Source organism: Trachemys scripta, chromosome 22 (genome assembly GCF_013100865.1).
Source record: "Trachemys scripta elegans isolate TJP31775 chromosome 22, CAS_Tse_1.0, whole genome shotgun sequence".
In the NCBI taxonomy this organism is placed as follows: domain Eukaryota; kingdom Metazoa; phylum Chordata; order Testudines; family Emydidae; genus Trachemys; species Trachemys scripta.
Genome location: NC_048319.1, coordinates 12,622,001 through 12,649,618, shown reverse-complemented (window position 1 = coordinate 12,649,618; position 27,618 = coordinate 12,622,001). Strand labels below are relative to the sequence as shown.

The 27,618-nt window shown below is 56.6% G+C and overlaps 1 protein-coding gene and 1 long non-coding RNA gene across 3 annotated transcripts in view; one reads left to right on the top strand and one right to left on the bottom strand.

Moving 5' to 3' along the window:
- NFIC (nuclear factor I C) overlaps positions 1 to 27,354 on the bottom strand; it is a 58,326-nt gene extending 30,972 nt beyond the window's left edge. The window contains exon 1 of one of the 2 annotated variants that reach the window (XM_034755318.1): positions 26,803 to 27,354. In XM_034755318.1, coding sequence (XP_034611209.1) covers positions 26,803 to 26,805 — 3 coding nt within the window. In that variant the 5' untranslated portion in view covers positions 26,806 to 27,354. Of the gene's footprint in view, positions 1 to 22,765; positions 23,230 to 26,802 lie in introns of those variants that run through there. The other variant, XM_034755317.1, reaches the window with a different exon arrangement.
- On the top strand, positions 23,435 to 25,792 carry LOC117868926. Its single transcript, XR_004643740.1, has 3 exons — positions 23,435 to 24,036; positions 24,223 to 24,324; positions 25,517 to 25,792. It is a non-coding gene; the product is annotated as an uncharacterized LOC117868926 (long non-coding RNA).
- Positions 27,355 to 27,618: the final 264 nt, after the last annotated feature.

Sequence of the window (27,618 nt, the reverse complement as noted above, 5' to 3'; positions counted from 1 at the left end):
GAGGGGACAGTGGGGTGTGTATGGGAGGGAGGGAGAGGTATGGGGGGTGGATGGGCCGATGGAGGGGACAGTGGGGTGTGTATGGGAGGGAGGGAGAGGTATGGGGGGTGGATGGGCTGATGGAGGGGACAGTGGGGTGTGTATGGGAGGGAGGGAGAGGTATGCGGAGGGGGCGGGACTGGATGAGCAGTTGAGCCCTGACTCCCCACTGGAGAGCGAAGGGATCGGCCTGGCTGCAATGATTGTCCCATTGTGCCTCGTTCCAGCTCAGGGGGGTGGGGGGCTCTCCCGGTGTTTGGGGATGAGGGGGGAAAGCCCAAGGAGGCGTGGGGGGATCAGGAGCCCAGCCAGCCCCACAGGGTTACGGGGCGGGGGGCCTGGCAGCAAGGGGGTTTATTTACCAGTAGAACGGCAAGGCTGCGATCTGGGGGGCTGTGCCCACGGCGGCCTATTGCTGCCAGGCAGAGATAGCCCTTCAGCCCAAGAATGGGGGATCCCCCGTACCACCATCGGGGAGCAGCAGGGAGACCCATCAGGGACAGAGTCAGAGTCCTGTGCCCCCGGTGCGATTCCACCAGCCCCTCAGTATCAGGCACCCCCAAGAACAGACGACTTCCCCGGAAATAGACAGCGCCCCCTGAAACACGCAGCCCTGGAAGGGCCTCATCAGCCCCGTCAGACCTGGATTCGCCCCCCCCCCCAAGCCACACAGCCCCCCCACCCCTCCCCCTCGCACATGAGCAGCACCTCCCCCAACACACCTGCGATGGCAGAGCAGGGGCCAAGCCTGCCTGTTTCCCAGCGCCCGTGCACCGAGCACCAGGGCCTGGGCACTCACCGACAGCTTGGGCACTGGAGCCCGGGCACTGGGCCCCCCATGCGGTTTTACAGCCCCGGAGCCCGAGCCTCCCAAGCCTGCGTCTGCCGATACGGGCCAGCCGCAGGTGTTTTACTGCCATGTAGACGCACCCCGAGAACCCAGCTCCCCATCCCCACCCCCCAGGCTGTGGGGCCGGGATCCAGTGCTCCCCCCACGCACGCAGCCCCCTCCCACCCCCCGCGGGTGGTTTCTGCACTGGGAATCCAGGGCAGGCAGAAGGCGCTAGTCACTGGTTAAAAATAACCAAGGCCTTTTGCAGGGGAGTTGGTAACGTGGCGAGAGGATTGGCTGGCTCAAGCCGACAGCCTTCCTGTCCCTAGATCGGGAGGTGAAAAGTTCACGGCCCCGGGAGGGAGGAGATGCTGAGTCCCCGGGACAAAGAATATCCGCAGCGGATCAGCACGTCCTGGTGACGCACGCAGCCACCGCGCTCCAGCGGCCTGGTGGGGAGCCGGGAGGACACCTGTGCACAGAGCCTCGGGCAGGCCCAACTGCTGAGCTCCCAGTGGAGCGGAGGAAGTGTGGCCTAATGGGAGGAGCACACGCTGGGGAATTAGGAGTCTGGAGCTCTGTCCCCAGCTCTGCTGGGTGACCCTGGGCTAATTGCTACACTTATCTGTGTCTCACTTTCCCCATCTGAAATCTGGGGAGCTATGTGAAGGCGGGTTAATCAGCATGGCAGGGCATCCTCAGGCAATAGGGTTCTAGCGAGGAAGGGGTGACTGTTGCCTCCAGGAAGGTTTCGGTCACACAGCCTCACTCAATTCTTTGTCAAGATTCCTTCCACTTCAAGCCATACTCAGCCCACGTTTAGCACTTTCCACCAAAGCCCTTTACAAGGAAGCATCAGATGGGGACACTGAGGCACGGGAGGGGGGGCGACGTGTTACACAGCACTTAGCGCTCTTGTGCAGTCTCTCTAGGAGACTTTACTTTTCTTCTTTCTTATTTTGTTGTTCCTGTTCAAACTAAAAGCGCATGCTGACTTCCTGCATATCCTGATGACAGGGGCAGGGTCTAAGCCAAGAAAGAACAAAAGTAAAGTCTCTGTGTGAGAGACAGAGAGCGAGCACAGTGTGTGCGTGCGCATCTGTTCCGTACCACGCTGTATCCACTTGGCCTCAGAAAATGGCAGCCATCCTCTGCCAAGAGTCATTTCCTAGACACTTAACCGTGCAGTTCGCAGACAGCAAAACCACTACGTAGCTACAGATCTCACGCCATGCCGGTGGTGCCACGTGGCACTGCATTGCCGCCTGGGAATGTGAATTGAGCTGGCACTGGCTATCTGCTTTCCAAGCCCTCCAGGCTGGAGGAGCCAATGTGCTTGTTGGAGGAGGTGTAACCCTCCACTGGCAGCGCTGATAACTCTCGCCATGTTATCGTGACTCTCACAGCAGGCTGTGTTTTCATTAAAGCCCCAGCTCCTGGAAGCCCATGATTCTCAACTTTCTAGCCCTTGTGGTTGGAGAGAAAAGCTGGAAAGCGGGACCTGAGTGTGATCTAAAGGCTCAAAATCCAAATAAAAAGAGCCCAAATGGATTCTTTTCAAAATATCTCACAATTTTGAAGCTACTCTCCTGATCTGAAGGCTGATCTCGGGGGTCTTGACTGCCCAGGGTGGCAACATGACCTTTCTGAAGAGTTTTGGAGACCCTGAACGCTTTGGAGGGCTGGGGTTTTGGATCAGCCAGAGAAGAATCACGAGGAACTTTTCACCCCTAATAACAACAACTGAAAGGTTTGTCCACACAAGAGAGATTTACCTGGCGCAAACTGGAGTGAGCGAACATGTTTACAAAGGTTGGCATGGATGGCCACGCACATACAAACAGGAGTGGTCTAGGGCCCAGACACACCTTTTAGCCTGTCTGCAGAGGGCCTTCGCCAGTGCTCTCCAGCTCACAATCTTAAAGCCATTCACCACGCTGAGCAGGGATCACATCACGGGCCCTGTTTCACAGCAGGATTAAGTGAGTTGCCCAAGGTCACAAAACGAGTCAGTGGCAGAGCCAGAAGCAGACCCTGGTTCGCAGAAGCCTACAGGGCAAACTTGGGCCCAGTATCATGCTGACTTTCTGAACCCATCCAGCCTGGAAGCTTAAAGACCGAGGCCAATGCGGGGAGACGGGACCCTGCAAGGATCACATAAGTTTTCATGCAATCGCGTCTCCACTAGGCTGGGCTGCTCTGCCTTCCCCCAGGCCGGACTGCAGGGACACAGTTCAGTACCTCTGCCGGGGGCTACCGAACCAATAGAATTATGCATTGGCTATACACGGCTCAGAGGCAGAGACTGAACGAAAAACGGGGCCAGATCGGAGCCCTGGAGCCACCACCACCTTGGAGGAGTTTGGGTTCGGAGCCATCCTGGGCACCAGGCCAAACCTACCCCTGGACCTGACTGGTGAGGGAAGATCACATTCAGAGTCCAGCTCCCCCCCTCTGCTCCCGAAGGCCCAGTCAGCCCAGATCCATCATCAGAGCTTGGGGAGCCTGAAGATCCCTCTCAGCATTGCTAGGGCCCCCCAGCAGACGTAACAGAACCCGCCGGTAGCCCATCACTCCAGCCGCCCTGTAACAACGCCCTCGGGGACCAGAGGAAACTGACCGGGAGGAGCCACCAATTCACTCAGGGGTGTGCTGAGTGGGGCAGGCTCCATCCCTGAGCCATCCAGGGCATGGGGCAGCACTAGCCACCCTCACAGCCCCACCAATCTCACCTGCAGCTGGGGGTCATTTCACAAACACTAGCCGGTCAGTGCTGCTATGCCTGGTGGGGAAACTGAGGCACAGAGCAGGGCCTTGACACCCCAGTAAATCTGTTCCTGCTCTCAGCGCCCTACTTTAACCTCTCACCACCCCACTGTCCCGGAAAGGGGTGTTACTGCTTAGATCACCGGGCACTGCACAGACCCACAGCGAGGGGCAGGCCCTGCGCTGAACAACTTATGGCCTCACCAGGCAGTCAGCCAAAGTGAGAGAGGGGAAGTGACCTGTCCACAGTCACACAGCATGTCGGTGGCAGAGTCAGGGACAGAGCTCAGCTCTCCGGAGTCGCGGCTCTGCGCGCTAGCCACTGAGCCAGACTGCCTCGGTAGAAAGACCAGCCACCTGAAAACACTCAGCAGGCTCCTACTGGCAGCTGGACTTTGGCAGAGAACCAGGAGTCTCTCGGTCCACCCCCCCCGAGCTACTCTTTCTCTAGCAGAAGCCAGCCAAGGCCAGTAGCACCAGTAGAGGCCACAGGCCAGCTAGGGGATTCTAATGGACCCCACTGGGATTTCTAAAAGGGGCCATTTGCCTGGATTAGCTGCATGGATTTCCCAGGCTGTGAGATTGAGGGGAAATTAACGTTACAGCAACATGGAAAAGACTCCGGGCCGTGTTGAAACATCCCAGGCCCCCCCATTCCACCTCACCCTGCCCGTGATCACTGGCTGGCTTGGGAGGCCGGGGGGATGGGCCGAGCAGTTGAATTCTGCCTGGCTGAGGGTTTGCGCACCGTCAGCAGGAACACTTTCACAGGGTTATGAGCCGGGACTTCCATTAGGGTGGAAAATTCCGTGGCGCTGCAAAGCGGGAGTTGACGTGGGACTCCCTTGAAAGGTGCAGTCCATCAAACCCCGCAGTGCTGCAGGCGGCAGCGGCCTGACTGCCAGGGAAAGCAGAGGAGGAGGAGGAGAGGGTGGAGGAGCGTGAAAGGCACAGAGGGTACGCGAGGGGCCTGATCCTGTGAGCGAGGGCTGCAGATTAGAGCCTGCTCTCAGACACACAGCCAGCCGGATGCACTTGTTTATATGCAGCCCACATTTCGCTCCTGAACAAGACGAACTTACTGCAGAAGCAGCCTCCCAGCACCCTTCTCCGTCAGCCAAGGGTCACCAGGCACCGCAGGGACGAGGCACAAACGGAGAGAAACACTGGGGGCTGCGACCCCAGGGGATACCCAGGGCAGAACTCGCCTATTACGGGGACACGGATGGGCCATCAAGGTTAACTTCAGGGACCCCTTCGGGCCACACAGGCCCAGTGTCAGGGTGGTCATGGGTCTGCAACCAAACGAAGTGAAACCCAACGTCTCGACATTTCCCCGGGGAGTCTCTGGCTTTCTCCCCACAGCCTGGGGCAGGAGCTGTAGGATCCTCCGGCCCCAGGCGCTGCCAGCGCAGATCAGACCCAGAATCTTGGCTGTGATAGTGATCGCAACCAGAAGCTTCAGAGGGAGTGGGAAGACTGCCCCAGTAAGCAGATAGGGGATCCCTTGTGCGATACCTCCCTATTCCTAGCTGCTACAGGAGCCATTGCTAAAGCCATCCAACGAGGACACAGCCCCTGGGTTGAGCTCAGCCCCCGGGCACCCTGATGAAACAGAGCGTAGCATTTGACAGCTGCAGTAACCCCAGCACAAGGGGCATTCGCAGCGACCATGGCACTGAGATTTATCCTGAGCGCTAGAGCCGTGAGCCCTTGGCCCGGGACCGACTCTGGCTATACTCGAGTCAGGACTCCTGGGACGGATGTGCAGGCGGGACGTAGCCGGAGCGTGCTCACTACTCTCGCCTTCGCTTGTGCTCTAGCAAAGGGAGCGGGGCCCTGGTGTGCCGGCTGCTGGCCACACACGTCCTGAGCAGTCCGCCCCAAGGAGTTTCCAGACAAGGCAGGCACAGGGTGGGAGGGGAAAGACAGGCCCGGGGCGGGGCAAGACAGCCCGCTGAAACGGACCCTCTAGCATGAACAGCAAACGACGCCAAAGAGATCTCCGTACGAGGAACAGGGGGCGTGACCTGCCCAAGGGCCATGGCCAAGGCCGTGAGTCAAAATGGGCAGAAGTGGTCACCAGTTAGGGGAGCGGACAGGTCGCTGGCAGCTCAGGCATCCATCACTAGAGGCCACTTTTCAGAAGGCTGCCTTGCCCCGCCCAGGGTTTCAGCTGGGAGATGGGTCCCGTCTACACTACCTTTGAGCTGTGCGGGAACCAGCCCCAGTGATAGGCCCAGCCGATAAATCTGAGATCCCCACGCCACTAGCCACTCTTTGGGCTGTTTATGCACCTGGGGGGGGGGGGGGGGGGCAGGGGGATCCTGGCTACGCCAGGCACCTCTGGCTGGGAGGGGGAATCTGGTGGCTGCAGAAGAGCTCAGCTCAAGACAGAAGGCGACTGTAGAAAGCCTGGAGATAACAGGTCCATGACATGGGAAGTGTCGCACTGGGGCGTTATCAGCAGGTCCCATGCTGCACGGCCCTTATCACAACTCTCTCTAGGTCACTGATAAGATAGGGAAATGTACCTACCGAGCACCCCCCCAACGGCAGCCCAGCCTGGCACGAGGCAGGGAGGTGGGAGGGTGGCGGGCCTGAGACAGCCCTAGCCATCGGCTGAGACTGTGTGAGCGAGTGTGTGAGAGTGAGTGAGCAAGTGAGTGTGTGAGAGTGAGTGAGCGAGTGTGAGTGAGTGAGAAAGTGAGTGTGAGTGTGTGCGAATGAGCGAGTGAGAGTGCGTGGGTGAGAGTGTGTGTTAGTGCGTGAGAGTGAGCGAGTGAGAGTGAGCGAGTGTGAGTGAGCGTGTGTGAGGCGGGGCAGGGCGTTAGATAATGGGGGATGAGAGAGGTGGGGTACAGGACCCCCCTTTCCCCTAACCGATTTGCTTTTGGCTGGGCAGCCAGCACGATCTAGTGAGCGGGACCTGAGGGCGGCTCTGTTCCCAGCTCTGCTGGGGTGACAGTGGGCAAGTCCTTTCCTCTCCCACCTCCTCCCTGCCTGTGCATGCGGAGTGCCGGCTCTCTGGGGCAGGGATGGGCGTGCAGCCCCTAGCGCACGTCCCTGCTTTGGTGCATACAGGAGGATTTTGGGGTGGAGTGGCCTGGTGTGTCCATGGGCCGGGAGCGGCTGGCTTGGGAGGTCGGGAATGGGCTACAGAGCCTCTTGCCCCCAGGTCACTGGTCAGCAGTGACAGGACGTGCTGCGCGCTGACCTCCACCAGCTGCACTAGCGACCGCAGTCCGGTTTCCGTGTCGTGCGCAGCCATCGCATCCAGCCGGCTCGGTGCAGAGACCTGAGCAAGACAGGCTGGTGCTGGGGGGCCCGTCCGGGGCAGAGCAGGGGGCAGAGGGGGCATTCGGCTCTGAACGGGCCCCATTTCCATCCCCAGGGCTCAGGGGCCAGCACCTTTCCCCAGCGCTGTCCAAAGGGTTTGCCATGTTTTTATTACCCTACAAACCTCAAGAGCATTCCCGGGCCGGGTCCTGCCTTGCGAAGGCAAGGGACCCGCTCTGCCCTGGGGAGGAACAAGGAGCAGTGACTCCAGGCAGAGAGCAGCGTGCCCAAGGCCCGGCCAAAGCGCTGCCGAGCTCCTGCCTTTCTCATCTCCGAAACAGGCACCTAGAAGCGCTGGGATGGGCGTAAATTATCTCCAAGGCTGCTCTAACGTCCAGCAGGAGCAGGAGTAAAGGGGGCGAGGTTTAAAGCCCCGGTGTCCCCAGCCATGGCCCTGGGCAGAGCCCGGGGGAGGACGTGGCCCAGCTCTGTATGGTTTTACTGCTGCAGTCAGAGGAGAAATTCAAACGCATCCTTGCTTCCTCTGGCGTTACCTCAGGATGTGCTGCAGTCCCTGCTAATGCATCTGGACTCATTTAAAGGGATGAGAAAATGTTTCCAGGTTTCCCACAAAGTCCCATTAAGATCCCAGTATGACTCTATTTTTAGAACCCTCATCAACAAGGCCTCTGAAAAAACACATCGGCATTCCGTTCCAGAAAGCCCTTAAAGGGCCCGCGGCCGCTTAGGCAACATTTTCAAAAGTGCCTAAAAGGACTTAGGAGCCACTGACTTTCTGTGAGACTCGGGGCCCGATTTCCCAAGGGGTTTATGCACCAGGTGGAGTTTATAAAAGTGCCTAAGTGGTTTAGGTGCCTGAATCCCATTGAAAGTCAAGGTTAGGGGCCTAACCCGCTTAGGGGGGTTATGAATCCAACTAGGCCTGATCAGCACCTAAATCCCTTTGGCAATCTGGCCTTTATGTGCCTATATCCCTTTTGAAAACGGGAGCCCAGCTCCTAAGTTACACAGGAGCTTTGGGAAATTTGAGCCTTAGTGAGTCCCAGAGCCCAGGGCGAAGCGGGTCCCGGGGAGGACTCCCATATGTTCCTGGGCCGCTGACTCAGCTGACCATGAAGAGCTGGATTCAGTACAGGAAGCCAGGCGCAGAGCTTGTCGCTCCAGTGGGAGCAAGCCCCACATCGGCCAGGGAGCGGTTGCCCATTGCCTCCCAGGAAGGAAATGTGGAATTCACCCGTGGGCAAAGAGCCCCGCGTGGGGTTTATAGACCCTTTAAATTCCACAAGGCCTAGGTCCTTCTTGAGCCCTGCGAGTCCTCTGCACCGGCTCCTCCAGAATTTAGCCCACCACCGAGCCTTTTGACAAGCAACAGCTCCATGGCCAAGGGTTCCCCAGCCAACACTGCAGCCAAGAAAAAGAGAAACTGACTCGCAAGAAACAAAAGTGAAACTGACACCACCTTCAGCTGGGGCGGGATGGAACTGAACCAGAGCCGCCCGTCCTTCGCTGCAGTCGCCCATCGGCAGATGTGTCCGTTAAACGTGCGATTCCCTAGCGCCGCCACCCCAGCTCCCTTGTCAGCCTCCCCACCGGGCACAGACTCCACAGCTGGCACGAGCACCTCTCCCCCGGGCCGTGGCACAGCGAGTGCCCCCCTGGCTGGCTGGCATAATGCACGTATTAGAAGACACACGCCAGGGCCTTGCTAATTCTCCTCCGACTTAAATCGGGGATCCAGTGCTGCTCGGCTGGAGCAGGGCCCAGGGTCTGGCCTAGGAGGACTGGTTCCAAGGCGGTGGGGTCAGAACTAGCCCTTCTCCCTCGACATCCGTCTCCAGATACAACACATGTGAGCCTCCTTGGGCCTGCTCTGCAGACAGCTCGAGTGTCGTCTTAGCCGCTGCTCATTTCCAGCGCGGGCAGCTGTCGCTAGCAATGACCCACACCAGAGCCTAAGCGGGCGATCAGCTTCCTTGATTAGGCGCGGCAGTCGTTAGAGGCCAGGCCTGGCGAGTGGATTAAACCGCCTCGCAGCCGGGGCTTGTATTCCTTTTACAAGCATGCGCCACAAACTGGCTTCTAGTTCAAAGGGTTTCCAGCGGCACGGGGGCTTGGCAAAAAGAGGGGCAGGGCTAGAGGCGGACAGACGTAAAGCACTAGGACAACCCGGACTGTAGGCTGCGGGACAGGACGCCGTACGCAATCAACGGCTGCGTCGTTGTCCCCATGTGCTGTACCCTGCGCTGGCCGCAGGCACAGAGCTCCACTCATCCTGCTCCACAATGCGGGATGCGCTCCCCACCCCCGCAGCTAAAGAAGAGTCTCCGCTAGGCGTTAGGCGCCCAGGGACTATGCCCCATAGCTACACAGTGCTGATTCTCTCCAGTAGGGGGCAGAACGGCACACCCTGCCCCAGCCGGTTCCTCATTCAGCCAAGATGGAAGCTGGGGGTGGGAGGGGCCCCACAGGCTAAACCCAGTCATATATCTAAGCGCAAAGCAACACAAAGGCCTCAGCACTGAGGCCCAGGGTACAGAGCTCATCCTCCCAAAGTTGGCCAGCGGTGTAGCAGGGAGGGTACCCGGCGGGGTGCTAAGCCTGGCTCTGCCACTGTCCTGCCGTGCGACGCTCTGCAAGTCATGTCTCCTCGCCTCCTTTGCCTTTGCTGGGCAGAAGGGCAGGGACTGTCTCTCGCTTTTTGCACGTCCGGCTCAGAGCCCAACAGGGCTCTGCACTCAGGGCTGCTGTAGTAAGACGCCGGAGGAAAAAGAGACGGCAAGGAGGAGAAAATGCACGCCCAGGCTGGGAAGTGGCTGATCCCTGAGAGCCAGGAAAGGCAGAGCGGGGAGCAGGGGGATTTCCCTTGCTTTTCCTACGAACTCTTCTCCGGGTGCAATTAAAGAGATTTGTTTAATCAACTCTCTGGAGAGGGGAGTGGGAAGGTGGGGAGGGCCTGGAGCCAGCAGCTGTGCTCAGACATGCCTGGTTCGGTGACTCCCGGCCCCTTTGATCATCACCCAGGGCAAGGCACAGCTCTCTCTAGCTTCCCGGATGCGACTGGAGGGTGGGGATTTGCCATCCCTGGGATTGTCAGAACGCCCCAGCCCGTGGTGCGCAGCTCCCTCTCCTGGGCTGCCCCAGGGCTCGATTCCGGCCCACCAGCTCCTCGCAGGCAGGGGCCAAGCAAAGCAATTCTGGCCTGAGAACCCCTTGGGCCTAGACCTGGGCAGCAGCAGAGACCCCCAAAGGCAAGCGGCTATGAGAATTCGGGGCGGGCAGCCTACAGCCCACCCCCTTCATTCATCACCAAGCCAACTCGCACACCCACACGGCCCGTCCTGCGCACAGCCAGTCGGCTCGTCCCCTCCCTTTCACTAATTTACACGCACACGCATTGCTACCGGCGTATGCCCAGGCATTCTCACGCTCCTCTGCCTCCCCCCTCACACAGCTCCTCGTGTGCACACACGCACAGCCTCGCACACCCAAGCATGCCATCTTGCACACATGTACACGATCGTGCACGCCCCCCCCCTCCCCGGCACACAAACACACCGACACATACACTCTCTCCAACACCCATCTCGCATGCACGGCCACTTCCAACAAAAAACCCTTTACTCTGCACTTTTCAGCAGCGCCGCTTCATTTGTATGCACCCCGTGGTGCGCTCTAGCCCAGGCGGACAGGTTACTAGAGGAGATTTTCAGCCATGCTCAGAGAGTTCACATTACAGTTCTCTCCACTGTCTCACTTTCCTTAACCCTGGGGGGGGAGGAGGGGGAATTGGAGGGAGTGGGGGGGATGGCATGAAGGTCCCAGCTCCAGCCAAGCAATCCGTCCCCTGATTTATCTGGAGTTTCAGCCCAGTGCTTTGCAGCAAACGCCATGATTGGAGGCTACCAAGGAAAAGCTGGCACGCCACCAAAGTCACCCTCCCAGGCCGCAGGGGCACGGCTGCTGCAAAGATGGGAGAGGTGTGGGGCAGCGGGGAGCGGCACCCCCCCTCCAAATCAGCCACAGACTCCCTACCACAATATCAGCTGGCTCTCAGTGGCCAGGCGGGCCTGGTTTGGCTCCGTGAAAGAACAGGATGGACCCGGGCAGGATCCCCGGCTAAGCTGGCCGGGAAATGGTTTTTGGAGCTGTGAAAAATTTAGACAAACTCACGAAAAGGTTTCCCAGACATTTTTCATCAATGGTTTGCGGGCATCTGTCAAAAATGGATATTTCCCCCTCTTTTCAGCCACTAAAAGGGGGAAAAAATTGCCTCCAAACCAAACATTTTTCCATTTTTGGGTGCCAAATATTTTTGGGTTTCAGTTGTGGAATAAAAAAATGTTTTGCTTGTTTGACTTTTCTTTTACACCCTCCCCGCCTCGAATACGATCAAATTCAGACACCGACCGGATATTTTGGCCTTAGCGCTAATTGCAGATGGACACTGGCAGGAGACGGGGAAGCCATGGTTTAATGCACTTTTAGAGAAACAGCTGATCAATAAATCAATCCTCGGCGCAGTATTTTCCATGCCACAAATATGGGCACAATCTGTGTTACACCGGAGAGCAGGGAGCGCCTCGAAATTCCTTCCTAGGGCTTTGGAATAACTAAGGAAGATGCTGTTTCCCTGACGGGCCAGCCCGTACTTCGTGCAGGAGTTGATTTGGTGCGAGGAGGGGGCAGAGCGAGGATGGATGAAGGCAGCTGCATGGCTCTCACTCATCCTCGCAGTGACACCCTCCTGGGCCAGCCGGAACCGGGCTCAGCACAACGGACGGGGTGGCCCATCAGGAGACCAGCGACTTCCTTCATTGTTCCAAAGCCCTAGGAAGGAATTTCAAGGCGCTCCCTGCTCCCCAGTGTAACATGCATCGGCCCGTCTCAGTATGCGGGGTGCACACAGATGCCAGCACCGCCCGGCTCGTGGGTTGGCAGCCGGCAGAATGCCAGCCCCTCTCTCCGTGTTTCAGGGTGTCCAAAGCCATCAAACCAAAAAGCAGCACAGAGCCCCCTCCCCAAGCTCCCCGCCCCGGGGCCCAGGAAAGAAAACAAAGCCAACCGGACCCTCCCTGCATGACCCCTCCTGGCAGAGGCCTGGGGAGGGAGACTGGAGGTCGGCACAAGGGAAGGGAACTCCAGGGCTGAGGGTGGCTTCCTGCCCTCCACCTGCAAACGCGCAGCTCTAGGGAGCCTCCCGGGCGATAGGGGTTATCAGGGCACAGCAGGGGCCTGGATCCAGCCTGCTGCCCCACCGACCAGCCTTAAGGGCCTGTATAGATCAAAGCCAACGCCATGACTGGTGCTTGGGGAGGCTCGGGTGCCACCATCAGCCTGGTCCAGCGAGGCGCTGAACACCTCCGGCTCCATCCAAGCCACAAGCTAGCGGCTGCGTCTCTGAGTGGATCCCAGCAGGCTGCTGAGACAGGGGAGAGATCTGATCTGGTGGTTCCTTCTGGCCTTAAACGCTGGGATTCCCCAACCTAGGAACCCGCCCAAGCCTGAGAAAATCTCAGGCTGAGAGAGAGACGCAAAGGCGGAGAATTCAGAGCAACAGAGCAGGCTCAGAAAGTCGCGATTGATAACCCCCAGCACCTCGGTGTAACGAACACCCAGTACCTCCTGGGGCGATTCTACAAGACACGCTGCAGGCCCCTTTTGCACCCAGGCCGGGAGCAGTAGGGCTGGGGAGCGGGCGGGCAATGGCTCTGCCGACAGACACACGCTTGTAGCCTGGGAGCTGGTAGCCCTGGCTGCGGGAGTCGTGCTGACAGCAGGAGACCCGAGAGTCCGGCTCAGCCCGTGTGCAAACAAAGTGAGAGCAGGATCAGTGGGGGAACTGTCCCCCGAGGGTTTCGCTGCTCACCCGAACCCGCGGCCGTGCAGCCGCGCGCGTGGGTCATTACCGACACTCCGGCATCGCCCAGGAAGAGGCACCGTGGGGAGCTAAATTACTCTGAGCTTGGAAGTATTTCCTTTGCCCTTCCCACCCCCAACTGACCCCTGCTGCTTTCGGTTCCTGTCCCCCGTGTGACTGCAGCTGCCATCACCGGGGGGTTGGAGTCTCGCTCTCCAGTGCCCGGAGGAGACGCTACAAACCAGAGGTCGGAAAATCGAGTGTCCTCAGAGATTTGGGCCAAACAAGGGCAGCTTGGGCTGTTTGGGGTGTGCGGGGGGAGGGGAACCGATAGGCTGGGTGAGGGTGAAGGAGGGGGGGGCAGGGTCTGGAAAACCCAGCTCCTGACACGTCAGGGATGGCTGAAATGCCCCCCATGCCCCTCTGGAAGGGTGATGCAGCAAACACCAGAGCTGCTGCGGCCTCCAACCGCTCGGATCTGGTGTGGGAAGGGGGAGAAGCTGGTGCCAGGCCGAGCCATCCCGACTGCTGGCTGCCATGCTGGGCGTCCACACCCCATCGCACAGACAGAATCCCGGCGCTTCTGGGTAAGGGGGAGGGAAATGAACAGGGACAAATTAATCCATTGGCCGTGAGTGAGACGGAAAGATTCCCAGCCCACGTGACGCGGGAGAGAGCTGAGAGCCCCAGAATAAACTGAAGTGATTTACTCTGGCGCTACACAGAGAATCGGCTACCCACGACTCCAAGGGAGCTGGCTGTATCCCTGGTGACAACACAAACCCAGAAAGGAAAGTCCCAGTGGTTTGTTTGCCAGGCCGGATCTGCCAGCTGAAAAATTACAGGCTTATAAAACGCATGGGGTGGGCGTGTGCGTTCAAAAAATGTTGGGATCAAAAATAGAGGGCCTGACTCTGATGATCTCCTTATAATTAGAGAGGGAACCTGAGCCACAAAGTTCAGCCCCAGGTCAAAACTCGCCCAAACTTTGGAGAGGGAGTTTTGTCTTGGCCTCTTGTTCCGACGGGGTGAAGCACCCCACTATGCAGCATTCCAGCATTCAGGGAGCTGCTGAGGTCCCAACCGAGACCTCAAACCAGGGCTTGAGCCCTGCATCGCCCTAGCACGGACTCTGCACGTTGCTGCATTTCACCCCCAGCATCTATACGGACACCACGCGGACAAATGCGATGCACCAATTAGATGCGATCGGCAGGGCAAATGTCACCAAAGTTTCTGTGTGTTTGAATAAAGTTTGACTAGGTCATCACAGTCTTGGGGTTAGGGCACTAGACTGAAGAGCCAGGAGAAGGGGGTGTTGTGAGGGGTTCAGTCACTGACCTGTTTTGTGAACTTAGGTAAGTTTCTGTGCCTCGGTTTCCCTTTGTGGGCCTTGTCTGTTTGGATTGTGAGCGCTTAGGAGCAGGGACGTTCTCACTATGCGTGTGTAAAGGGCATATTGGTTGGGGTCACTGCACTGCTAGAATACAATGAATACCCATACCCATCTTCAACTCCCTTTTACAGCACCAGGTTGGAAACGTTCAGGGGGTTATTTCTTGGGCACAAACTAATCCCCAACTGCCAGGGTTTGCAATGAAGTAAATCCGCGGGGCTGTTCTAGTGGCATCACCGCCCATCAGGATGGAGTTCAAGGCACCAGGAACAGGAGAGGACATGGACTCGAACTGTCTCACTGGAGAAGAATTAGGCTGGGGTCTTTAAATAGCACGCGGACCCACCCCCTTTTTAAAGGGATCGCTAAAGAAAGCCTGGCAAGGCCTCCCCCACACTGCGCTTGCTTTTACCGGATAAGTATCAGGCATGTCAGCTCTGATTGGCCCTGGCGTTGCTGGAGGTAGGACGGCCGCTTGCCCGGTTCTACACCAGACGGGCTCTCCTTTGGGCTGATTTGTCCCCTCTCCAGCACCGGGCCACAGCCAGACGTGGTTCTGTCCGGTATTGCACGGGGGACGCCCTTTGGAAGAGTGCGCTGCTCCGGCTCCACCAGCGTGACCTCGCACGCACCGTGCATACTAGGCATGCTGCTGGGGGCGGGTCAGCCAGGCCGGGGTGGGAGGTGCCGAAATGTCCGGTATTGCGGGAACGTGGAGGCCTTGTTAGGATGCGTCTTGTGCCCTCTCTACCCAGGGTGCTCAGTCTTTAGCAACGGCTTTCTCCCCCGCTGGAGTTCACTGGGTGTGAATCAAACCAAACCAAAGCCAAAGGCTCCGTCTCACTGCAGAGCATCTGGCGCGCTCGGCGCCTGGGTCTGAGCCTTGCCTGGCTGTGAGCAGCCCTGCTGCAAAGCCCTGCCCAAGCGGCTGTGCCCTCGCTGGCACTGTGCTTCCCCCGCGTGTTGCTAGGACGTATCCTGTGGGCACATCCCAGGGGCTCTCTGCTGCAGTGAGCTCAGCCGCTCGGGGATTGTGGGATAACCCGTCTGTCCTACTGGGCACAGCAGGGACCTGTGGGCAGGCGCTGGAGGACTAGCAGCACGGAGTGGTTTGGCCTCAGTCACATTGCAAAGCGGGTTCCCAGCCTGAGTCAGGGCAGGGCCTGAACCTGACCCACCCTCCAGCTAGGCGGCCCAGCACAGAGCTCAAACACCACCCCCCTTGGGTGAGAGGGTTTTGTTTGTAGACAGGAGCGGGGTAGGGGCAATGCCAGGTTCAGAGCCTGGGTTAACTCGGCGTTAAACCGCCTGGTCTACACATGGCACGTTTCCCAGTAGAGCAACGTCGGTACTGGTACATCTCCCAAGCCCTGGTGTGGGTGCGAGTATAAAGAGGTCTTAGCCCTTCCTGGCCAGGTCTAGCTCTATCGGTCTGAGCACTTTTATACCAAGGTAACTGTGTCCACACTGGGGGGGGGGGGGGGGGGATGGGCGGATTGAACGTACACCTGTATAGTTACAGTCGTGCACCTACAGATCTCTCCCTCGCTCAACAACCCGACTTTCATTTATGCACAGACTATTCCACACTAGACGGGACCTGAGTTGCTCATGGAAAAAAAACAAGGAGAACATAAAACAACTTCCAGGCCCTCTTCAGCCATCACAAGGCCAATTTCTCTGTTCCTCGCGTCACCTCTACACTTCCAAACGTTTCGAATCAGCACTAAGGCTGGCTCCAGCCCCCAGCTATAACCTCCCAACATGCCTACTCCAGATCCTGATTTTACTGCTTGGGACCAACGCTAACTGAACTGCCAGAGCCTCTGGGAAGAGTAAAAGTGAGCAACACCAGGAAGCGATGTCACTGAGGCCATTTGAACTACAACTCCCAGAATGCTCCTGTAACCAGCATGCCCTAAAATAAAGCCACAGACCGTGTTTATCAGTTCCCAGCGCCCTTAAAGAGACACTGTCAGGAAATTCAGGCCCGACATTGAGATTTTGTTTATTAAAATCTCCGATTAATAGAAATACTCTCTTGATTTCCCCCCCCCCAATGTCATTAGGAGCAGGGTTTTTTTATTTTAATGTAATCTCCCCACCCGCTCTTTGCAGCTTAGCAACCCAAACATTGCAGTATGGTGCCAGCACATGAGAATCTGAGGAGTCTGTTTTCATTGCCAGGCTGAGCAAAATGCTGCAAATAAACCAACCGCAGAAAGGAGGAAAAGAAAATTAGATGCCTAACATTAATTATTTAAGGGTGTTTTGGTAACCAGATGAGGGTTAATAATTTAATGTATGGAGCCCAAGTCGGCTCTTAGTTGTACTGTGTGAGTCCATCGAAACTGACGCAGTTTGTAAATCAGAATCACATCTGGCCATTGGTTTTAAACAAACAGTGTCCAAAAGGGGTAACTAAACAATCTGTGATCTATCCCAGAGGACGCCGGTCTGCCCCGACTCCCCGGAAGTCAATAGAATTTCCCTGGGGGAGCTGACAGAGGCAGCTAGCTCGGATGCACAGACACACAAATACATCCATACACTGAAACACACAAAGCAAGACCCTGCCATCTCCATGTTACTGATCTGACCCGTCCCTGCACCCCACGGCTCCCCAGCTCCGGCTCTGAGCTCCCTGCTCGTATCCGGGTTCATAAATTGCACTGAAAAGGGGATCTATTTTTACCGACCCAGCTTTTAAAATTAGACCAGGAAGAAGGAGCCAATCCTCTGCTAAGCCATTGCAGAGCATGAGGGCACGGCTGGGAGACGTGGCCAAGCCCCCGGCCGCCTGTGTCCTGCACGGTGGAGGGTGGGCACAGACAGTGGGAAAATGAGAGAGAGAGAATCGTGAAGGTTACATTTAAAGAAGGGGCCCATTGTTTTTCCCAAACAATGCGCAGCAGATGGGAGAATCGAAAGTATGTTGCAACCTTCCCCCCACACACACACACAACCCACGAGTTCCTAGCTAGTTACCCCTCATGTTTCAGCACATGATCTGAGATCACTGCTGGAATTCACTGCCCGAGCGGCTGTCTCGTCTCCTCTGACCTCCCCTTGCCAAGAGGTACCAGGGCTCCCCTTTTTGAACACCTGAGGCCCAGTCCCGCAGGACCCTGGAGCCAAGCCAGACAGCACTCTCAGACCTGGGCTCGGAGCCACCAGACCTGCCAAGTCATTTTCCAGCACAATTCAACCGAGGTTCATTTGAAGTGAGGTTTTCAAGGCACTCCCTCTTAGGAAGGACTATTTTCTTCACGGATACCCACACCCGGGGGACCTGGTTCTCCTCCGCCTGACGCCAGGTGTCACTGGGTTGAAGGCATGAATGGGCCCAGCGGGAGGAAACCAGCAGAGCCCCAGTGTGAGTGGAGCTGGGCATCCGACCCCCTTCACAGAAGCCCCCACGTGGGCTGTGGAATGAGGACAAAACAGCACAACCGCCAAGCACATCTCCCGTCCCTCCCCCACCCAGATAAAGACCTAGTCAAAGGGGGGGGGGGAATTCAACGGTCGGGGCTCAGCAGGTGGGGGCTTATCAAGTGAGACTACAAGATCATGTGGTTCCCCAGGCCAAGGTCGGTATCAGAGAGCGGTAGCAATGACACATGGGAAGGCCCGATGTCACCTTTCCACACGTCCATACACACCTTGTCCAAAGCCGCACCGCTCCCCACACAGGTGCTGCGTTTCCTTTTCACCACATACTTTCTCCCACGGCTCCTACCCCTTGGGTGACGCTGGGTAACGACCCCCTTCTCTGGGAGTTTTAAATACCCATACAGGGCTCCCCTGGTCAGCGTTTGCACACGGTTAGTTCCCTGGATCTTCCCCAGAAGCAGAGGTGGGTCCACCCGGAACCCGGGATCCAGGCACCTCCAGACTTGCACGTGAATGCAGATTCTGGCCCTGAACTTCACTGCTCGTCTCGGAAACCCTGCAAGCATCTCCTCAGCTCTGCCGCACCAAACGTGGGACCAAGACCTGACGAGCATCCAGCAGATGTGACCAAACCCTAGGGTGACCAGACAGCAAGTGTAAAAAATTGGGACAGGGGGTGGGGGGTAATAGGTGCCTATATAAGAAAAAGCCCCCAAAATCAGGCCTGTCCCTATAAAATCAGGACATCTGGTCACCCTACCAAACCCATCCGCAGAAGAGGAAAGCTCAACTGATATGGGAATCCCTGATGCGGGGTAAGCCCAGAGGAAAAGCCTGTCCCAGGCCAAGAACTGGAATAACAACGAGGGAGTGACCGCCAGAGGCCCAATTCTCCTGCCCTGTGTGTGGTCATTTACTCCGGTGTGGCCCCAGGCACTAGTCACTGGCTGCACAAGGGCCAGAGGTGGGAGCTGAAGCTGCTGTGGGCTCGATGCAGGAATCCCTGGGTAGATTCTCTGGCCTGTGCTGTGAAGGAGTCAAACTAGATGATCACAGTGGTTCCTCTGGCTTTAATCTATAGGAAGTTTCCCCAGGAGCATTTTTCTTTAGGAACTCAAGTTAAGAGTTCATAGACTCATAGAACTGGAAGGGACCTCGAGAGGTCATCTAGTCCAGTCCCCTGCACTCAAGGCAGGACTAAGTATTATCTAGAGTTACCCCTGCTGGGACAGTCCTACCTTGTCTGCAAACCAGGGGGTGGATGGACTCAACCAGAAATAATAATAAATAATCATTAATCAGCAGCTCACCCGCTTTCTTGCTTCTGCAGGCCGAGCTTATTGCACACCCGAGGGGCTCCTTGCATTAATAATAATAATTAATTGCACTCCTAATAAATTGTCAATCTAAGGCACCTTCCAGCTGAGGATCTCAAAGCACTTTGCAGTTATTAATTTAGCCTCAGAGCTCCCCCGTGGAGGTAGGTGACTGTCACTGTCCCCATTTTACAGATGGATAAACCAAGGCACAGAGGGGGGAGAAGTGCTTTGCCCGAGGTCACACCCCAGGAGCCAGTAGCAGAGCTGAGAGCGCGGGGCACTAACCGCTAACTCATGCTGCTGTCCGAGGGGATAGGAGTGAATCTGGGTCCAGTGGAGGGAAGCCCCGTGTCAGGGAGAGGCAGCCGGAGCGTGTGCAGTCGCGTCATCGTGCTCCTGGATCGGAATCAAGGCCAGCATTGCAGAGCCCTGGCCAGCGCTGCACTAGGTGGAGGTGCCTTGCCAGGGCTATTTTCGTGCTGCTAGGTCCTGAGACTTTAAACAGCAACGCCAGCCTTGGACGAGCTCTGGCAGGGAAGGGATGATCCCAGAGCTGATGCTCACCCCCACCCCCCGGACTCCCCAAGCCAAACGAGGCTCCCTGCCGGGCATGCGTGGGAGCGTCTGCTCCTGGCTGGTCTCAGTCCCGTGCCACGGTGGGAGAGACCCATTCGATGGGCACAACTGTTATTCTGGCTGCACTGGGCTAGTGGTGACTGACAGGTGGCAGGCCAACTACCAGCCCCCCAAGACATCTGGTCCCCAGCAGGTGCTAACCTAGGAGGGGCTGTCTAGGGAGCGAGGCGTGTGCATGGGGATAGGAAGGATGGAGAGAAGGAAAGAGCTGAGTTCAAGATCTTTAAGGTTACAAAGTCAGAACTGAGGAAACACCACAGTTAATGTCACTCATGCAGCCTCTCGCATGTGTGTTTAACTACGTGATCACAAACCGTCTTGGCTCAATAGCCGTCTTCGAATCTAGGCCCTTCCGTTTCCAGCCACAGGCCTGTCCCACTGCAGCTCTAGAGAGGGACAGGACACACGCTTTGCCAGCAGGCTACACAGTTAGTGGCTGTGGTGGGGTGTCAGGCTTCTTGGGTTCCCTTCCTGGAGCAGGGAGCAGAGCATGGTCTAGTGGTTAGAGCAATGATTGCCGCCAGCAAAGTCAAGCACACAGATTTGGCACCTTCCCTCCCAAAGGCAGCATGGCTGAGTCGATGAGATGTAGCTTTGGCATCTGAGACCCTTGGGTTCTATTTCCAGACATGGCCTTGTGCAAACTCAGTTGCCTGATTTGCAAAATGTGGGGGGAACGACCATCGCCAGGCTCCTGGGGCAGGAACCTGAGGCCTGTCTCAGACACGCGGGTTGGGAACTTCCCAGAAATACTAATGCCAGTAAAAGAGGTGAGACCAAAACCCAGGGGCTTCTCTCCCCCTTTCTCCAAGAGACACAGGCAGGTGTAACACGGCTGCCATGTGCACGACACGTGGCAAGTCTGGCACAGGGGGCTAAGACAGGGGAGGTTAGCCTGGTCCTGGGCACTGCCTCCTGGGTGATCAGCTAAGCCTTAGGGATCCTCCTGTCCCTGTGGCTTGTCTGTCTCCCCTTGGGTGCAGATCTGTGGGCCCCTACTCACACTCAGTGGAGGGGGCAGCATGTGACCCTGATGTGGGGGTTGCAGGAAGGGGAAGCAAGAATCAGGTTAAAGCCATAGGAAAGTCCAGCCCCAGAAGGACTGACTGGCAGACTGAAGGAGAGGTGAGCGGGGTGTCTTGCTATTCTCCTGCCCCACTGACATCACCTTCCTTCTGGGGGGCAGCTGGGGAGCTGAGGGGCTGGGACCCCAGAGCAGACCGAGCCTTTGGTCCTTGCCCTTTCTCCTCCCCTCTTTTCAGTGTAGCTCCCAGCGCTAGAATAGACCCTCACAGTCGCTAAGGAGCAGAGGGAGGAGAGATTCATTTAGCTCAGGGGTAGGCAACCTATGGCACTCGAGCTGATTTTCAGTGGCACTCACACTGCCCGGGTCCTGGCCACCAGTCCGGGGGGCTCTGCATTTTAATTTAATTTTAAATGAAGCTTCTTAAACATTTTAAAAACCTTATTTACTTTACATACAACAGTAGTTTAGTTCTATATTATAGACTTAGAGACCTTCTAAAAACGTTCAAATGTCTGACTGGCACGCGAAACCTTAAATCAGAGTGACTAAACGAAGACTCGGCCCAGCACTTCTGACAGGTTGCGGACCCCTGATTTAGCTGGAGCAAGTGGGCCCCGCAGCAGGGAAGGGGTTACTCAGACGCAAAGGGAAGGCTGGCTGCTCAATAATTAAATAAATATCAAGAATCAATATGGACAGAGCAAGCGATCCAGCCTCCCCCTCCATCGTGGCCCTGCCTCGGCCGAGTTTTGGTGGAATATGCAAAGAAACTTTCAAGTGAATATTTTATTCACAAAAAGCAACCACACAAAGCACACACTCACGGAGCCCACAACAGTAACACACAACACAACCAGGGAATATTCTCTCCTGTCAAATAACACACACAACACCAACTGTGAACACAGCCTAAAAGAACACCCACATACCATATTGCAGCCTATGTTTTATCAACTAACACACACAACACAGGGCCAGTATGCTGTGATCTAAAGTAACACCCGCGGTCAATATGTTATAACCCAATGTAACACAAACCCACACAATAGTCCCAGTGATCCCCTAAAACAACACACAGAGAGGGAATATTTGATGACCTAGAGTAACACAATGCACAACACAGGTAGTGATCCTTGCCACCCCCTTTAAAATAACATGCACATAAAATACACAACACCCAGAGACTATTTTATCACCTACAGTAACACAACCACCCACAATGAATAGGTTATCATTTAAAGCAACACGCCCATAATCAATATTTTAATAACACAAACACAATATACACCAAGAAAATATGATCCCTCCAAAGATCACACACAACACACGCCGTGAATATTTGTGACCTACACAATACACACTAGCCACGGTGCACAGATTATCCCCTAAAATAACACACAGAGACCCACACAGAGTTGCTCCTAGAGAGTCCACACACACACACACGAGCCCATGTGATTCCAACTTCGTACAAAGTTAGATCATTTCGAAGAAAAACGGCCCCCATCACGCCCGAAAGGCGCTTCCCCGCAAGCCCAGACCAGGGGGGGGGGACACGGGGGCGGTTGGGGGGGGGGAAAGGTGAAAGTGGAGGGGGGGGGGGGGCGGAAAGCAATTAGTTATAGACCGATTATTTCCCCTCTAAATGCCCATGAAGGCAGGAGTGCCCCGAGGCGAGCCGGCTGCGAACTGCCAGTCGCTCTTTTTAATTACACCCCAAAATGCCCCCCCATTCCCCCCTCTCTCCCCAAACGCCCCCCCAACCCCTGCAGTCTCCCTGCGCCCATCCACCTCCCGCCGCATGACCAAAAACAAGCACCCGACCACACTCGCAACCCTGCGAACAACACAGCCCCAGTGAAAGTGAAGGGGGGGGGGAATCACTAGACAGAAAAAAACAACCACCACCCTACTAAAAACAACCGGCAAGAGCCGAGCGTCATCCCTGCTGCAGACAGCCCGGATCTTCACACACACCAGAAATCCCGCCCTTTTCTTTAACTGTACAACTATTTTGCACTAATGGTGGCAGAGAAATTACTCCACCGAAAAAGCCCCGAGCTCACCAGAGGAAGCAAATCTCTCTCTGCCCGCATCCCAGTTACTAACACAAGCCAGCCAGCAGAGGAGCAGGGGCTCGAAGGGAAGCAGCCCGAGGGGATTTGGGGCGGCAGGGAAGGAGAAATGGGGGGGCTGTTACCTGAGTTAAGCACAGAGGAGACGAATACATCCCGAGTTGATCTGGGAAACTGACTAATTGCAGAAGAGAGACCCAAGGCGCAAAAGTTACTGAGTCATTTCGAAGGCTGTAGCAGTTTTCCCCCGTCTCCTTCTCCGGAATCGCTCTCTTCTCTGGAGATGGATCGCAGGCAGGGCAGGGGGGGGGGTGTTGGGCGGGACCCCAAAACCAAGAGAGAGCGAAAGATCCAACTTTAAGAGGAAAAAAAATCAACCCGAAAGCTAAGACAAAAAAGACTCATCCTGGGGGAGGGGGGATAGATCTCCGACCCCCCTATAAGATCCCCCCCAAATACGAAGTGGAGCGGGACAGAGGGGGAGCGATCGGGGAAGTTATAGGGAAATTCGCTCCATTGGAGACACGGGCACGAGAGAGAGAGAGGAAAGAAAGAATGAGAAAATGAAAAAAAAAAGGAGCGAGGAATGAAGTGACGTTATGAAAAAGCCCATCCCAAAATATTACATCCCATTTAAAGATGCAGGATCCCCCTTTTGGCTGATAGCTGCGCCGCTGCAGGGCAAAGCGGCGCTGGGAGTAGGTTTTGCAGGGAGTTGGGGGGGGCAGAGTGGGGAGATGTGGGGGAATGCCTAGGTTCCGGGGCGGGGGGGGGGGGCACAAGGAGGCTGGCTGGGAGATGCCAGGGCTTGCGGAGCGGCTGGACAGAGCCGATCGGATCAAAACTGCAGATTCATATTCGTCTGCTGGGGAAGCGCCAAAGGAGACGCCGAGGATTCAAGCCCCAGTGGATGGAGGTTCTGGGGAACAAACTGTACCAGGGATGGTGTGTGTGTCACACACACACTGTCAACTTGATATCCAGTCGCTAGACAGACACATGCGTCTTCCCCCGACGGGAACTGCCCCAGGCCAACACCCCCCCCCCTCCAGGAAGCCCCCCAGGGTTGCTGCTCTGGATTGGGGGGGGGATTGGTGCCCCTGGGAAAAGAGCTGGAGGAAGGGCATCGCCCGATATTATGCCGGGGAGAATCGTCTGTTAACATCTGGACTCAGGGCACGTAGACAAAACAACAACAACCACCCAGCAGCGCCTAACAGCCCCTCCAGGTCACTCTCCTTCCTACCAGCCGCCGCCGGCTTAGAGGGAAACAGACCAGGCCAGAAGCGACCCCGGACACAGCCCGAGCCCACCAGCACGGGCGCCGATTGCAGAGCAAAATCCGGATCTACAGACTCGGTCCCCAGCGCAACAGGCCGAAGCGGCCCTTGGAAATGTTAGTAACAAATCAATAGCCAACCGTGACTCTAATCGCGCTTTACCAGCCCCCCCCCGCCCCGGGAACCCGACTTTCTGCATGGCCCCCCTCGGCTCACACCCTGCGAGCCGGCCATTCACACCTCAAACCCCGCTCACTCCACACACTTGGGTTTATTTACTTCGTTTTCTCTTTTTGCTGCAGTCAGGCGAGTTAACTTCTCCCGGGGTCGCTCCGTTTTCGAAGTGGGCGAGGGGTGATGCTAACATGAAGCGACAGGTGAACATTAGATGACACATCTGTCAGGTTCGTAGATTCCTTTAGTCCAGCCGCGGCTAAGAGTTTGCAAAGCGGGGCGGGGGGGAGGGGAACGGGGGGGGCAGTTGCTCAGTTCAAAATTAGTAACATCACTTCGCCTCCTTCCTCAACACAAACAGCACAAAAAGAACAGAAAAGAAAACACCCCCCCCCCCCAGTCAAGCAGCAAACTCCAAACCACGAATTCTCCCTGCATACAGCGGAAAAAACAAGCACCAAAAATTTCTGGAGGCTTTAATCAAACTAATTAGAGGGGGGGAACACGTATAGAAAAAACAAAGGGAATCCCTGCTTTATAATTCTGAAAGTGAGACCTCAGCCCTTCTCTGCCATGGCAAAATGTCAGACTCTCGAGGTTTGCGATTTTTGATTGACTCCCTCAACTTCTTTTTTAAATTGCGTTGATCTTAGCAGGGACCTTAAACAAAAAGAATATGGGAAAAGTCCTCTCTGGTTAGGAAATGTTGCAGGATTTGGAGGCGAATATTAAAATGAAGGGTTTTGCCTAAATCCGGAGTTTGGAGTCGAATTGTGTCTATTCGGTGTGTGGTTTATGAAATAGCAATATTTACAGCCAGAGCTGTCTTTCTATATAAGACCAAATGTAGTAGCATCTACTTATAATTATAGGACAAAATATATCCGCGTAGCTCTCCACCTTATTTTCCTACTAGTCCAGACACCTAATTAATCATAGCATCTCCATGACCAATTATAAACCCTTGGTTTTCCCCTGACACTTTTGCTTTTCCAAACTCCACAGTGCTTTTCTCGGCAAAAAAAAAAATTCCAGAGGTCACCCCCGACCCCCCGCGAAGTATTTTCTGCAGAAGAAAGTTCTCTGCGCGTTTGATTTTCTGCGTGTTGCAACGTATTGCAGGCGGGAAGGGTTCGTTAGAGATTCCCAAATTCACTCTAGGCTGCAAAGTTTGTAAGCGGGAGAGTCCCGAAGTTGCTAAGCACTGGGGCGGGTGGGGGTTCCCTCACTTCTCCCCTCGGCAGTGCAGGTTGGAAGGGATTCAAGGCCTAGAGCTGATAGGATCGATCGGAGAGGAGGCCTAGGGTAAGATGTTATGTGTTAAACACCTACCCACTGCGGCAGGCAGCTCGCTCTGCATACGCCACCCCGACGGCTTCCCCCTCTGTACGTGGACAAACCACCTTCTCTTTTGCTTCTAAGGTCAAAGGGATTTTAGTTTTGGTCCAAGATTTTTGGAAGCATCATTAGAAGAAAACAGTGTTTCTTCCCTTTCATCGCGGGAGCAGAGAGCCGCTCTGAGATTTTCTCCCCCTGCCCTCATCAAAATGTGGCATTAAAAAAGAAAACTTTTGTGTCGGCGTGGAACAAATCTGCGTCCTTATCACATTTTTTGAAAGCCCCCTTTTGGGGAGTGTTGATTTCTCAGCAACTAGCAGAGCCAAGCCAAAAGGCCAAAGAAGCAGATTTGCTCGGAGAACGGGGTGGTTGTTTTTTTAAATCTCTTCTGTACTAAAAAAATAAAACAACCCCCAAACCTCGAGGCTATTTTTGGAACGAGAACTAAAATTCGCTTTTAGTTTCTTTGGTGCTGTGGTGGCAGGGGAGGGCTGCAAAGTGTCTCCGCTTCGAAACACCACGTTTGGGGGCCCTGATCCGCAAGGGGGGGGGATCTACGGGGTACGTGGCCTGTCTCCCTCCCCCCAGCAGCCCGCAAGCCCTGAACTCTGCTGGCCCTGGCAGGCCCGGGCTACCAGCTGGTTAGAGAAGCGGGTGCTCCGGCAGCTGGCATGCAGGCTGGGGGCGGGGGAGAGGCGGGTGTGCATTTCGCACCGGAGGGGGCCGCGCTCCGTTCCCCCCCCGGGCCCTGCCGGGCCAGCTCAGGCAGGTGGGCATGAAAACACAGCGGGAGGGGGGAGGGGGAAGGGCAGCACCGCAGGGTGCGCAGCCGGGGCTTGATCGCGCCTCTGCTGGGCGTCACTGCCAAGTTCAAGTCGGTGCGGCTTGCAGTCCTCTCCGCCCCTTTCCGAGCGGCCATTTTCCGCTACATCCAGCTCTTCGCCTGCTGAGCAACCCTGGGCTGCGGAGAGCTGCCCCCCCCCTCCCCAGCACCTCGGGGGAGGGGGCGGGGAGGAGTGGCAAAGAAACTTCCCCAGCAATAACCATCTCCCTCCCCCGCCTCCCCCCCCCCCGGACGATACAGCATGAAACTCTGCCTCGTAGGCAGCTCCTGGTCACTTCTGCATCCCTCCCCTCCCGGCTGCGTCCCCAGCCTGCACCTTGGCAGGGCAGCCCCCACCCCCAAGCCCAGACCCAGGCCGGGCACATCCCCCCATCTCCCCTCCCAGCGCCCCACGCACCTGCTTTGCCATTGCGGGGCAACCAACAGACCCCCGCCGCCCCCACCCGTCAACTTTTGCTGTTTGGTCCATCCACCGAAGCGGGGAGGGGGGAGGGAGAAGAGAAAAGGAAACTGACAGGGAACCTACCATCGCCAAGTGAAATTAACGAGGCTCCAGACCAAGTTGCAGCCAATGGAAAAGGGAGAAAAAAATCTACAATTTGTGTTTTCCACCAACAAAAAGAGAGAAGGAAAAAAAACCCAAAGTGTCCTCAGAGTTGGCTCATGTCTCCGGCTCCTTCTCGCTCTGAGCGCCCATGTCAGTGTCCCCAGCGTGGCTCGGGTGTATTGTTATTTTGGTTGTGGGCTGTTTGGGTTGTGTGTTGGGTTGGGGCTGGGCCGAGCGCGCACACCCGGGCATCTGCTCTCCGGTCGGCGCGGCGCGGCTCCCGGCTCAGCTCAAGGAGGTGCCTGGCGCTGCGTGAGTCAGGAAATGGTCCTAAGCCCCGAGGCCGGAGGGGAGCAATCGCAGCCGCTTCCCAGGGTCCCCCAAGGCGCCTGTGACAAGTCTCCTCTCGGCGGAGCGGCGGCGGCGGGTCGGTTCTTGTGACTATTGGGAGGCCATCGCCCCCTCTGCAGCTATGGGAAATAAAAGCTCACATCTTCCCCTCCCCCCCAACACCAACTCCGGACGGGCATCGCTCCGGATTGCAGCCGCCCGCCGGCACCCCCCCCCCCTTCCCCATCGCATCCCTCCCCTTCTCTCCTCCCCCCGCCGCGCCGCAGCCTCCTCCTCTTCCTCCTCCCCCTCGCCAGGACACCGGGCAGAGCCGCACGGGGGGATCCCTCGCTTGGTGGGGGCGGGGAATGGGGCTTCTTCCCCCCCCCCCGCGCCCGGGGGGCGAGCCGAGGCGTCCGCTGAGCCGCCGCGGGATGTCGGCGATGGTAGGGGGGCGGCGGCGGA